Raw genomic sequence first — 14,355 nt, 5'->3', positions numbered from 1 at the left:
TCCGTGTCGTATACTAGTACGCGATTCTGGAAGTAGCTTCCGAGAATCTTGTACAAGTACTCCGGTATCCCCAGACGCAAGAGCGCATCAGCAATAGCAGCCCAACTGGCGCTATTAAATGCATTCCTTACATCCAGAAGCACTACCCCGCAAAAGCGAATTCCCCTCCTCTTAGGCTCGAGTGCTTTCTCGGCGGTTTTTGTAACCGACAAGATAGCGTCTACGGTGGACCTCCCCTTCCGGAAGCCATACTGGTTGCTCGAGAGACCATTTACGCCCTCAGTGAACTTCAACATTCTATTGAGGATGATCTTTTCGAGCACCTTCCCCGCCGTGTCAATCAAGCATATTGGTCTATATGCCGACGGGTCTCCGGGTGGTTTCCCCGCCTTTGGCAATAGTACCAGGCTCTGCCTCTTCCAAGCTTCTGGGAAAACTCCCTCGTCCAGGCATTTCTGCATAGCAGACCTGAACATCTCGGGAGCTTCTGCAATAGCTACTTTTAAGGCCAGGTTCGGAACTCCGTCCGGACCTGGGGCCTTACCTACGCTAAGGGACTTGGCTATCCCCGCAAGTTCCACATCGGTGACCCTTTCCTCGTCGCCAGCCCCAGTCCCCGGCTGTCCTACGAAAGGAGGCCAAGGACTAGGATCATGACGCGGAAAAAGTCCTCCAATGATCCCCTCCAACATCTCTGGAGATTGCTCTGTAGGAGCCATCACACCTCTCGTCTTGGCCATAACGATCCTGTAGGCATCACCCCACGGGGTCGTATTGGCACTCTGACAGAGACCCTCAAAGCAGGCCTTCTTGCTTGCTCTTATCTCGGTCTTGAGCGCGGCTTTTGCAGCGGCGAACACCACCCGCCGTTCGTTTCGCTCTTCCTCTGATCGTGCTCGCTGCATCCGCCGCCTAGCCCGTAGGCAGGCGCGGCGCAGGTCCGCAATCGCGTCGGTCCACCAGTAAGCCGGTGGCCTCCCATTTCTAGGGTGGACTCTCCTAGGCATGGTCGCATCACACGCACGTGAGAGCACCGCCGTCTAAACCGAGTAAGTTTCGCTCACGGCGGAGCGCTTCCCTAAATACCTCTTCGTCGAAGTATGATGTCTTCCACCTACGAGGGCTTGGCCTTGGCCTAGCCGCCTCTTCTTCTATCCGCTGTCTGCTGTTGTTGTAATCGATACTGTAGCGAACCGTCAGGTGGTCGCTGTGAGTGTAGCCATCATCTACTCTCCAGTTCGAACTACTTGTTAGGCCAGGACTACAAAAGGTCACGTCAATAATTGACTCCGCTCCGTTTCGACTATAGGTACTCTTGGTACCGACGTTAGCCCAGTTTGTTGACCGGGGATTCCTGAAACGCAATGTTTGCGAAGTAACATTTAAATGTTCAAAAAAGGTGTAGCGATGATCAGATAAAGATTCTTCATCTGACACATGCCAATTGGTCAGCTCGTGACTTACTCTACTAGAGCAAAGCGTTATGTCTAACACTTCCTCTCTAGAAAGATCCCAAGTAACCATGACGCTGTATATGGAGCATTAATTTCGCTTTATAGAGTATTATATGATATGCGATTTAAAGTTGTTTTGTCATATAGGTACCATTAAAGTACGTTTAAAGTCGAAAGTGGCGCTACTATTGTTGATTTAGAGCAAGCTTTACTGTGATGATTGCTAAAGTATATAAAATGCTTGTATCATACAGCTAATGCAATGAAATCGTATGGAATGCATACGTGTGGCATCATGTCAACAAATTTTTTTTTTTTCATTTTTCTATCTACATATTTTTATCTTCTCATACCTGTTCCGATACTCTCACTCAGATGCTTTTTATTCTAGAACCTAGACTGCTGAAACTGAAACACGATGAAGCTCGGTCGCGCTAACGCCATGTGCTATGATTGCCATATATTTTGCACCTGGAAAAATGTGCAACATAAAGTAACACCACAATAGATCAAATTAATGGTCGCAGTGGTACTATGTCCCCAACAGGAAAAAAAACATTACTGAGCTCGTGCCTTGAGTTGAGTTTTCAGCAGCTCCAAAAAGTTGTGCTGAACAGTGCTGCAATTTTTCGACAGGCCTTTATGATAGCGATATTTTGCTTTTTTCATTTTCTCCGTTTTGGTTTTCCTGTCAATGTTGCTTTCCGATCAGCAACACGGGAGCGAAATGAAATAGGTACTCACACTCGCACGCAGCGTGCTGAAAGCGAGAGCTGACAGGGCTAAATTTCCATTCAATTTTCTGTAGTTGAGTGTTTTCACCCGTGGTAGCGTATAGGGCACTCACTCTCACAAGCCACCGCTTGAGACGAATGGCCTTTCAGCATGAGTAGTGTGTGGATGATTGGGAATTGATCTTGTTGGGTCGCTCACGAATGGAACTCTCGGACTCTGTCAGTTCTCACATCGAGGAACTGAAACCGACAGCCGCAGTCATTCATTTTCGGATGAAAAACAGGCACTGAGACTGATATTTCGCAGGACTGGTGCTGAATGCCATTAGTTTCTTACTGTCCCTAATTCATCCTATTCTGAAACCAGCGATTACAGAACCGATTGATTCCACAAACGAAGATAATATAAAGATGTAAACTCGTTTGCGTTGATCCTGTTATTTTTGTTTTCATACATGCTCACCTTACAAAAAAATACAATAAATAAAAAACAAATCAAACAGCGCTTTAATCCTTTCTTTTATGAAATCAGGGCACTGTGTTAAATAAGGAAACCAATACCCCACATAATTTTTGTTCCCTCAGCATCTGATATGAAGACAATCTCTACCAGAAACCAAATTTTCACACAGCAACATGTGAGCATGATAATCAAATCGCTTCGCAGCAATCCATGAAAATTTGGGTTTGTTTTCCTTCTCTTTTGAATGGTTCTGTTTCTAAAAATGTTTCACAGTTCCTTTCGAACTGAGGATTTTATTCTGTTTACAACGATGGAAGCTTTAATAAAGGCATATATAAAGTAATAAATGCTTGCATTATTGATTGTCATAAAGTTTTTAACATGGTAATGCAGTGAAGCATTATACAACGGCCCTATAGAACTATACCGAACAGTCAAAATCCCATAATGCTTCAATGCTTTCATAATGTAGATTAAACGCTTCATTACTTGACAGATGTAGAAGAAAAGTTATCTTGCATTAGCTAAACTATAATACGATTGAATTAATGTTAAGATATAATGCTTATGGTTACTTGGGATACCTTGAAGGTTGGGCGGTTGCCTATGTTAAGTTATGCAAGATCTGTACTACTTAAGTAATCCATCAAACTGGAGCCTCTCAAGTTAATGCCTGAGCTGCCCCAGATGAAATGGTGAGCATTAGCATCACTGCCAACAATTAGCGGATGGCCTTTTGAAGTACAGTATGCGATGACTTGTTTGAAAGCATCCGTAGGGGATGGTTCATCATGCGGTAAATAAACCGAACAATAGACGTATTTCCTGTTGAGGTTTCCAACAGATACATCAATTATGATAGCACATACATCTCAGGTGGTTAGTTCAGAGATGAGTGTAGCAACTATGTATTGCGTTGTTGACAAGCACACAGGCTCGAGGCATGACACGCGAGTTTGCCATTTCATGTTTACTGAAAGTAGTAAACACCGGGTTCACAAGGTTTCCTAGATAGAAATTCCCCTTACGGAAGTAAGGATCTTGGACCAAGGCCACCTGGGCTGTACCATTTTGCATAAGTCTGCAAAGATTGATTGTTGCTGTTCTTTTATGCTGAAGATTGATCTGAGCTATCCTAACCGTAGCCGCTACCCAAACTAGGCAAGATTAAACTCTTCGCAACAACAGCACAACAAAGAACAGCAGCAACAAAACCAGATCGGTATCGATTGGAAAACGCCAAAGGCGAGGATGCACAGAATACACTGTGTAAATCGCATAATGCGAAACCATATAGGTGAAAATTTAAACTAATTAACAACATCTTCACAATCCCGCCTTTATTTAGCCTCAAGTGAGACTAAAGAAGGGCAGCCGATTGTCTCGGAGAAACACAAGGTCCACTGCACCATTGCTCCGGTTAGCGCAGGAAGGACATCATACTGTGGAGGGCGCCCTGGTACTCCACAGGCTCCGTTTGCGGTTAGGTTTTTGTTAAACCCCCCTAGCCATTCATTCCTAGGCACGGTAAGCATGAAGCCGCATCACACCATGAATTAGGGGTCACCTGTTTAGTGGACTCTTACCACTGGATCAGGCGGTCCGTAGTGTTATTCTTAGCCAATTGAGACAATCGCTATCGACACTACACAGCTATCTAGGCTGATCGAGAAAAGAAGTTAATATTGATGATCAACTTCATACGGACTCGAACAGCCGCCGTTAAAACTCCAGTTCGATTCGAGCTATAGTCCGAAAAATCGGCCAATGGGAAGTGCCTTAAAAGTGAGTGAACTTTTTTGCGCACAGACATACATACATACACTACACACTTACATACAGACATCATCTCCATTCGTCGAACTGAGTTGATTGGTATATGTGTCTTGTCCCTCCGAGCCTTCTACCGAAAATTGTTTTTTTTTTTGAGTGTACACTTTGGTGTACGAGAAAGGCAAAAAAGCATCCAACTGTGGGTTCGGATAGAGGGCAGATAAGACGATAAGGTTAGGGTAGAGGTAAAGGTGAAGAAATGGAATGAGATTAGGTTAGATGAGATTTTCTCGAGATACCTTCAGGAGTTATTTCCGGTATTTCTTCAGGCTTTTGTCACATGATTTCTCCTGCGATTCCTCCAAATGTTTCTTCCGGCATTCCTGTAGGGATTGCTTCTGAGATTTTTTCAGGTATTGCTTTAGGTAATCCTGAAAGCATTCCTTTGGGTATTCTATTCCTTTTATTCATTCCTTCAGGGTTTGATGCGGGAATTCCTTCAAAGACTCCCTCCGGGATTTCTGCTGTGATTCATTACGGGATTCCTACCGAAAAGGAATATGAAAGAATGAAGACTTCTGCCGAGATTGTTTTTTCCTTCTCGCTTTTGGGGAAATTAAGTCACTGCGTCCTATAAGATGACTTTTCAGGCAATCACGATTTTTTTAGGAATTTGTGCCGGAATTTCTGATAGAATTCCTTCAAAAACTCTTCCCGAGTGTTTTCAGAGATTTATTTTTTGATTATTTCAGGGATTCCTGGTCAGCTTCTAGCCGGGAATTCTTTATGGATTCGATTAGGTATTCTCTACATAAGGGATTTCGTCCGGGACTGCTTTGTTGAATCCTGAAAGGATTATTTCAGGAATTCTAGCCAGCACTCTTTCAAAGATTCCTGCTGGGATTGCTCCACGAATGCCTCCTGGGGTTCTATGACAAAAGGTCTAAGGTCAAAAGGTCGAAGGTCATAAGGTCGACGGTCAAACGGTCGAAAGGACAAAAGGTCGTAGGGTCAAAAGGTCGGAAGGTCAAAAGGTCGAAATAAAAAAAAATAACTAGGACAAAAGGTCGAAAATACAAGTGGTCGAAAGGTCGAAATGAAAATATAAGGTTGTAGGACAAAAGGTCGATATTGCCGAGGGGGTAAACGCACGGGTATTCAGCATGACCATGCTGAGGGTGACGGGTTCGATTCCCGGTCGGTCCAGGATCTTTTCGTAAAGGAAATTTCCTTGACTTCCTTGGGCATAGAGTATCTTCGTGCCTGCCACACGATATACACATGCAAAATGGTCATTGGCAGAGGAAGCTCTCAGTTAAAAACTGTGGAAGTGCTCATAGAACACTAAGCTGAGAAGCAGGCTTTGTCCCAGTGAGGACGTTACGCCAAGACGAGAAGAGGAGAAGAGAGGACAAAAGGTCGAAGGTCAAAAGGTTGACGGTCAATAGGTCGACGGTCAAAAAGTCGAAATCTCAGAAGGTCGAAGGGTCAAAAGGTCGTAAGGTAGAAAGGAGAAAAAAACGACCCAAAATGGTCTTAACTTCTTTTAATCGTCTTCTTTCTTACTTAACGTTATCATTGCAACTTGACGTGCGACTTGAGGCGTGATTGTCATTACTGTTTCCTATATAACTTTACCTTCTTTGAAAAACAGGCTGTTCTTTCTAGTAATGCATTTTGACATTTTTTGCGTACTTACTAATAATATAATAGCTCAAAATATTTTGCCTTCTTTTAAAATAGGTCGTTCTTTCGAGTTATACTATCACAGCGGTTATCATTTCATCATGGACAGGGTAGAAACGTTACCAACCTCGCGCTGCAGGTACTTGAATAAATTTGAATTCCGCTTCTCGAACCTCACGAATCCTGGTTCTTTCAGTTGTTTTACTAACTAACAACATTTGAGATTTTGTCCTTTCAACCTTCTTCATTTCGACGTTTTGTTCTAGTTAATTTTTATTACAACCTTTCGACCTTTTGAACCACCGACCTTTGCACCTTTTGTACTAGTTATATTTTCATTTCGACCTTTTGACCACTTGCATTTTCGACCTTTTGTCCTAGTTATTTTTTTTATTCCTATCTTTCGACCTTTTGACCACTTGTTATTTCGACCTTTTGTCCTACTATTTTTTTATTTCGATCTTTTGACCTTCGTCCTTTTGACCCTTCGACAAGATTTTAGAAACATAATAATCTTATGGTACGCCTGATAACATGTTACATCAAATGAAGGACAGTAAAGTCTCATATTTCTCATATTCTGAAAATCACAAATACTTTATAGGGAAGTGGAACCATCTCGGCAGGGGTCCTATTTCGGCCACTTTTCTGCTATAACTCAGCCAATTCTGAACCAATGACACAATTTTTGGAACGCGATGAGATACGTATAGTATCTAGCCGTGCACAAAATTTCAAGTCAATTGGTTTGGAATCGACTGAGTTATAGCGAAGAGTGCCCAAAATACCGGCCGCTGCCCAAGTGGTTCGCTACCCTATGTCATATTGTGTAAAATTTGCGATCAACATCAAAACAATTGCGCCTAAAATAAGCATCAATTAATAATATTTCTACCATTATTTCATTTTTGAAGAAGCAAAATAACAAGTAAGAAACATTTTTTTCTACCTTTTTGTGGTATAGGGTATGTGTTCCATCATTAATCTCCCGCTCCCATATTCATCATATTCGAAAACAAGCGATTACGGCACCGATTGATTCCGTTCTTTTTGTTTTCATGGGTGCTCACTTCTAACAAAAAAAATACAAAAATAAGAAACAAAACAAACAGCGCTTCAATCCTTTGTTTTTCGTAGGATGAAAATGGGAGCCACATGCTTAAGAAGGAAACCAATACCCTACATAATGTTGAAACCTTCACCTTGAATTTGAAAACTCCGCAAATAAAATTAATTAAGTCAGCTAGTTGAACTGTGTTGCATAGTAACATATGTATTTTAAAGTTTTTGTACTATTCGAAAACTACCGACAAAACAATGACGCATTCTTCATTCATGCCTCCTTATTTATAACCTACGCAGCAGTTACTCATCATATAACCTGCGCTGTCTTACCATTTCCTTACTGGCTCCCTTCGTTGGAAAGTTCCGTTGTTCCTTCGATGTGGTCCATGGGGTGCCAGCCTGAACCATCATGCCACGTCGTCGTGTTGTCCGTGTCGTTTGGCTTATCAGGTTATGCTGTGCGATGCTAATCACGTCCCTCTCGTATCATGCAAATTCTTCGTTATCAGTACGTTTGTTGATCGAGTACGGAAATCCTTTCCGTAACTTTCATACCTAAGTTGGTACATAAAAAGATGCCCTCAGTGGTAGAGATTCAGTTGGAGAGCAAGCGTTCTAGTGTTTTCGTTAATTTTAAAAGTTAGTTCATAGACTGTTACTGTAGGCGAAATTCCGAAACTTAACGACAAGTAAGTAATTTCTGTTTTTTTTTCTGCGGATTTATATTTGTGTCGAAGTGATGAAAACTATTGTGGAAAAACGTGTGGCAATACTTTGCAAGTTACAGTGTTAAACGTTCCGCCTTGATTTTTTTTTTGAATTTATTTGTTCTACTTCATTGACGGTAGGTAGTAGTTGTAATCTAAAGCAAGTGTTGGATACAGTGCTGAAAACGTCATTTCGACATTTCCAAATTCAACCACATCCAGCTTATTTTAGAATCTCAACCTGAGAATATGGTATATGAAGAACTTGTGCGGCTAGACCAGCTCTACAAGAAAGTCACGGAAAACCCGATCTCACAATGAATACACAGCGTAACAAAAAATAACCTTTTGTCTGTCTCAAGAGCAAACTTATGTGTCTCCGAAGGATTTTGGGCCGCTGAATCCGGGCTCAGATTTGCTCTAACACGTCACAATTTTGAGCTATACCTCAATTTATAGAGCAAAATATGCGATTTTGGGCTTTTTTGACTGCAAGCCATTAAGCAAGAAAATATTTTTTTTAAGCAATCAAAAGGCTAATTGGTCAATTAACATCTAAATTACCGACTCATGCCAAATATTTCGTTTTACCAAATCGAATTTGATAGTTTTAAGCAATTTATGTTAGGTACGATATTTCCCATACAAGTCACCTTCCAGAAGTTGCATGCAATTTTCCATACTAACATAAAATGCTTAAATCTATCAAATTTGATTAGGTGAAACGAAATATTTTGCATGAGTCGTTAATTTAGATGTTAATTGACCAATTAACCTTTTGATTACTTAAAAAAAATATTGCCTTGCCTAATGGCTTGCAGTCAAAAAAGCCCAAAATCGCATATTTTGCCCCATAAATTGAGGTAAAGCTCAAAATTGTGACGTGTTAGAGCAAATCTGAGCCCGGATTCGGATTCAGCGGCCCAAAATCCTTCGGAGACACATAAGTTTGCTCTTGAGACAAAAAAATGTTACGCTGTGATATCATTGGCATATTTTCGAAGGTAGTCCGTGACATTTTTAAGAACTTTTTGGAATGCACGTGGTTCTTTTTCCTCTTCATATTTTTTTTGGATTTCTGAAAAAAATCCTTTCATTTTCTAAAAAAATACTTTGTTTCTACGATGCTTCGTTCTTGAGTTATGATTTTTCAAAGTATGTAGTGTCAGGGGAAAACAAACAAATGTCACCTGAGTTTTCCGGGAAAATAGGCGACCCCATGAGCCCTGCCAGTAGCAAAAGTATCATGAAAATCTGAGACCCTTCGGCCCAAACCCGTACGGTAATAGAAAAAATCCCCTGCTACCACACATTTCGAGATAACTAGGTCAACCAGTTTTCCGTGTGAAGAGCATATTTTAACCAATAGAATTAACAAATTTGTAGTCACTATTATTTTATTTTTGATTTACAGATTCATCGTAACGTTCCCGTGATAATCTTCATCAATACCTTTAAGCTTTTGCCTAGCTTCTGCTATCTACAGGGTTGCCATCAACAAGCAAGTATGAACACAAATAAAACGTAATTTGATTCTTTCTTCTAATATAGCGTTTTCAACAATTAGGTTTGACTTCCGTGCCAATCGTTGCAAATATGGAAAATCTGGCTGGATCTCTTGAAGTTGCATCGGGTGTCTTTCATAATGTCACGTGGACATTTAAGTTTGATAAGCAACGTTATACACCGTCGACATGTTGGCAAGTAGAGTCCGACCAATTCTGGATTTTAGGTAATGCGTGCAAATTGGGTCTTGAAAACATACGACGTCTATGTAACAACAATTATGTTTGGTACGTCGACGCTTACTTAATTTTGATTGTTGATGACCAGCCTAAGCGAGATTCTATTGAGCTCAGCTACAGCATACATGCCATGGGACATGCCAATTGTAAAAAATTTTCCTGGGCCTGTAAGCCCCAGAAGTATTCGCCCCAACAGAACCGCGGACAATTTGACGTGAGTGTTAATGCAAACACATTTCTCGCGAACAACGAAGTATTCCCTGAAGACATGCTGACATTACGTTGCGAAATAATTTTCGGAGAAAATCCTCCCCCTCTACCAGATTGTCACCTTACTAACCAATTAAGAATGCTGACAGACGGAATGTTTACGGATGTTACCGTGGTGGTTGGAGAAAGACAAATCAGAGCCCACAAAGTCGTGTTGGCCGCCCACAGCCCCGTATTCGAAGCGATGTTAAGAGCAAACATGCAGGAAAGCAATCAAAATGTGATCAAAATTGATGATTTTGACTACGAAGTTGTCCAGGAAATGATGACCTACATATATTCGGATTCTTCGCCGAAAATTGAAAACCTGGTCGGTAGCCTCCTAAAAGCAGCGGACAAGTACGACATGGGCAGACTGAAAGCACTCTGTAAGCAGACGCTCTTGGACAAAGTGTCGGTGAATACCGTGGTGAACTATCAAGCACTTGCCGCGTTTTTCAGTCTAGCCCAGTTGCAACGGAGGGCCACAAAATTCATCGCAGACAATATAGTGGCGGTGCAAGAAACGGATGAATGGAAACATATGGTACAAGTGCATTCCCACAGCTACGTTTTGCAGAAAAATAAACACAATATTGAGCACGATGATGAGGAGGGCCACCCTACAAAAAAGTTGAAGCCAGCCTAGAACGGATCTACGGTAGTTTTCCATCTGCAACAGACTTCATTGGAATATGAAATGTTAGCTAGGGTAGTTGTCCCGATCATTGTGGAATCAGGCACAGTGTTTCTAACGCCACATACCATATTTATGTAGCTTGAAACTAACTGTTTATGAGAAGCTAACAGAATCGTAACTTTAAAATTATTGTTGCAGTATTTGTTCCTATTCGTTAAGTTGTGGCATACAACTTTTTTCTGATTCGTTTCCAGACTATTACAATATACAGTCAGCATTCTGATTAAAGTTTCAAGAAATTTTAAGATCCTGACATTTTCAATATATAACGGTATTCAATAACGCAATACTTTTATTAGTTACCCTAGCGTCGTACAAGTATGTTGCGAATGATGAGTAAAAACAAACAATATCGAGTATTTTGTCTTACAGAAAATTACAGTAACAAAAGAATTAATCAATTTTTCAATACAATGGAATGAATTTAAATAAAACGTTTGTATAGATTTGGACATTTCAAACCATCTTTCTTTAATTGTCTAAAATGAAATCCGATAGCTTTTGCGTATACCTACCTAGTGACCGGCGAAAGGGGTGTTTACAAATTCTAGTGCGAATAACTAGGGGAACCGTACGATTATAGCGCGGAAATCCATCTTGCGGAATTCATTTTTAGGGTGTCACATTGTTACAAAACACAACATGGAACCCTACAAATGCAAGGGCCCCACGTTGGGCGCCATGTTACAAAAATAAAAGAAATTAATTATTAGAAAGTATTAACGCATCACAACACATAGACCCTACAAATGCATAAATACGAGACATCACGAGTTGACGCAAGGCAACACAAAACATGAATGTGCCCTGTTATCCAGATGGATAACATCTTCCGATCACAGGATGACGAGGTTTCATGTTTTGGTTTGGGTCCATCAGTCATCCTGGAATTGTATTTTATTTGGCGGTATGCCTTTTAGTTCACAGTATTTGTTGCTGTGTTCATAGCTTGGTTTTGTCTAGGAAAACTAATCCTAATCGGGCATCCCGTTTCGGGTTTCGACACTTGAGCTCAATAACTTGAAGTCCGTGGCAGGGAAAGGTTTTTATCTCTAGTACTTGACCTCTGCCCGAAATGGCCTGAATGTTGGCAATCGAAATAGGATTGCACTTCATTGGCCTCTATCCTGCCAGAACCCTATAAATGTTAATTAATACTAGGGTAATATTTACAAGTTAAAATTCAACATGTAGCACAAGGAGCGAACGAATATTGAACTTTAAACACATTAAACAATTATTCTGTCTTATTATTGTAACAAATATTTATACCCGTAACACAATCCAACGTTTGAGCAAGAACCCCGTGTATGCAAATGAAAGTTAGTTGGAAGGATTATAACTACAGTTTTAAGGCCATTTTATTTTTGTGGACAGTGCACCTCCACAAAAGTAAAGTTTAGTTGAAGTAAGATTCGTTACGTGATTTGGAAAGCAGTTTGGCTTTCGGGTAACATTTTGGTTGTTTTGAGTTGAGGTGTGTTCTGGGGACTTGTTAGTCCTGTTCACCGCTACGTTTCTGGAAAGCATTGTGGCTTTCGGGTAGCACAACTCATTTTGGTTTTGTTTTGAGTTTAGGTTAAGTTATTTATCCTTATCGTAGTGTTAAGTATATGGCCTTAACACTGTTGCTATGAAGGTTATGCAGCATATGGGAGCTGAATTTTTCGTAAATCGGTGAACGACTCACGAAAAATTCTTGCTCAAACGTTGGATTGTGTTACGGGTATAAATATTTGTTACAATAATAAGACAGAATAATTGTTTAATGTGTTTAAAGTTCAATATTCGTTCGCTCCTTGTGCTACATGTTGAATTTTAACTTGTAAATATTACCCTAGTATTAATTAACATTTATAGGGTTCTGGCAGGATAGAGGCCAATGAAGTGCAATCCTATTTCGATTGCCAACATTCAGGCCATTTCGGGCAGAGGTCAAGTACTAGAGATAAAAACCTTTCCCTGCCACGGACTTCAAGTTATTGAGCTCAAGTGTCGAAACCCGAAACGGGATGCCCGATAAGGATTAGTTTTCCTAGACAAAACCAAGCTATGAACACAGCGACAAATGCTGTGAACTAAAAGGCAAACTGCCAACTAAAATACAATTCCAGGATGACTGATGGACCCAAGCCAATAAATGAAACCTCGTCATCCTGTGATCGGAAGGAGTTATCCATCTGGATAACAGGGCACATTTATGTTATGTGTTGTGCTGCGTCAATTTGTGATGTCTCTTTTTTGTGTATTTATAAGGTTCTATGTGTTGTGATATGTTAATCCTTTGTAAAAATTAATTTCTTTTATTTTTGTAACATGGCGCCCAACGTGGGGCCTTTGCATTTGTAGGGTTCCATGTTGTATTTTTGTAACAACATTTCGCGGAATGACATTTGATGGAATGAACCATGTCTCGCAATGCACCGGTTCGCTGAAATCCATTTGGCGGAAATATTACTGATCGAGAGACAATATCTATTATGTTATAAATTATTATTTAAATCAACAAATGCAAAGTTAAACATTTCTCTCGCACTGGTGATGCCAGCCTTTGATCGAAAGATAAACCTATGATAAAAAGATAATTATTATTTACCGAACGTACCCAGCCATCTACAGCATTAACTTTGCTACTCCTAGGGCGGCTAACCAAAACAACAGCTCGCCAACCGAGATCGATGACGACGCAGACGATGACGATCACGCGTGTCACCAGCATACAGGACATTCCGCTGACTATGCGAAATCGCACCCCAGCCATCCATGCTGTTCCATGATTTCGTCTTCCGTTATTCGTAAGTGTAAAGCAGAACCGTAGATAGTAAGCCAAAGCATTGTTCACTTAGAATCCGGACGCATGGTATATTCTCTAGTGGTGCTCTCAAAGCTCACAATCATCATTCTTGTACAGCAGTCTGACCATAATCCTCTTTTAATGGTGAAAATTTCATCGATTTTCTTACAAAGTGCGAAAAGTTAATTCAGATTGAACACAAGAGAAGGAATAAAATCTCGCACAAACACGTTGAAAGTTGCGACAGTCGCGAAAAATGGTAATATCTCCAAAATCATTATGTTATTAATCATGGCATAAGGAAGTGTCCTCGGAAGATTTAAGTTAACGCTTAGAATATCCGCTATCTTGAATTTTCAGCCGCCATTTTGGGTTCAAGTCAGCCATCTTGGGTGTTCTGGTTGCCATCTTGGACTCGAGACTTCTTGCCCATACCAGGTATACCCATATTAACCCTTCAGGACGCGCGCCATCAAGCAACCGAAACTGCACCGCACTCGAGCTGTGTACGAAGAGCGAGGTTTTTTGGTAGTATTGTACTTTTTACAACAGCGCGCGTGCTGGAGGGTTAAAAGGCTCTAGAGCCTCAAACTTCATTAAACAGTCGCCATTTTGGATATTTCATTCGTTATTTTTTAACTCCGGGCATCTTCTCCATGCCAAATATAGCCACATTGAATGACTTTAGAGCCTACAACTCCATTCAACAGACGCCATCTTGAATTTGGAACCGCCATCTTGGATTTTAGACCGCCATCTTGGGCATATTGGTCGGCAGTTTCCGACGTAGGACATCTTCCCCATACCAAATATACCCATTTTGCATGGTTTTAGAGCCTAAACACCATCAAACAGCCGCCATCTTGAATCTGGACTAGCCATCTTGGATATTTTGGACGACATTTTTGGACTGCAGACATTTTCTCTTTATCAAATATACCCACATTGTAAGGTTTTAGGGCCTAAAACTCCATTAAACAGCCAA

The 14,355-nt window shown here is 40.8% G+C and overlaps 3 protein-coding genes across 10 annotated transcripts in view; 2 read left to right on the top strand and 1 right to left on the bottom strand.

The window, feature by feature from the left end:
* The window catches only part of LOC109406392 (uncharacterized), a 400,264-nt gene that overhangs the window by 261,134 nt on the left and 124,775 nt on the right, over positions 1–14,355 (bottom strand). The gene's annotated exons all lie outside the window — the stretch shown is intronic.
* Positions 1–14,355, top strand: part of LOC109415696 (speckle-type POZ protein) — a 40,540-nt gene that overhangs the window by 18,905 nt on the left and 7,280 nt on the right. The window lies entirely within an intron of this gene.
* Positions 6,283–14,348, top strand: LOC115264197 (speckle-type POZ protein). Of its 2 annotated transcripts, none has more exons than XR_009996624.1 (2): positions 6,283–13,808; positions 14,205–14,348. XR_009996624.1 is itself a non-coding variant. In XM_062847303.1 (2 exons), the coding sequence occupies exon 2, from the start codon at positions 9,479–9,481 to the stop codon at positions 10,523–10,525; it is 1,047 nt and encodes a 348-aa protein (XP_062703287.1). In that variant the 5' UTR covers positions 6,283–9,387; positions 9,450–9,478; the 3' UTR covers positions 10,526–14,348. The 2 variants fall into 2 exon arrangements, 1 of the variants encoding a protein (XP_062703287.1); XM_062847303.1 differs by having other exon boundaries at positions 6,283–9,387; positions 9,450–14,348.

The sequence above is a fragment of the Aedes albopictus genome, chromosome 1 (genome assembly GCF_035046485.1).
Source record: "Aedes albopictus strain Foshan chromosome 1, AalbF5, whole genome shotgun sequence".
Classification (NCBI taxonomy): Eukaryota; Metazoa; Arthropoda; class Insecta; order Diptera; family Culicidae; genus Aedes; species Aedes albopictus.
This window is presented reverse-complemented; position numbering and strand designations above follow the sequence as displayed.

Bases quoted from the DNA above. Each gene is read 5' to 3' on its own strand.
- LOC115264197 (XM_062847303.1), top strand. From the start codon at position 9,479: ATGGAAAATCTGGCTGGATCTCTTGAAGTTGCATCGGGTGTCTTTCAT.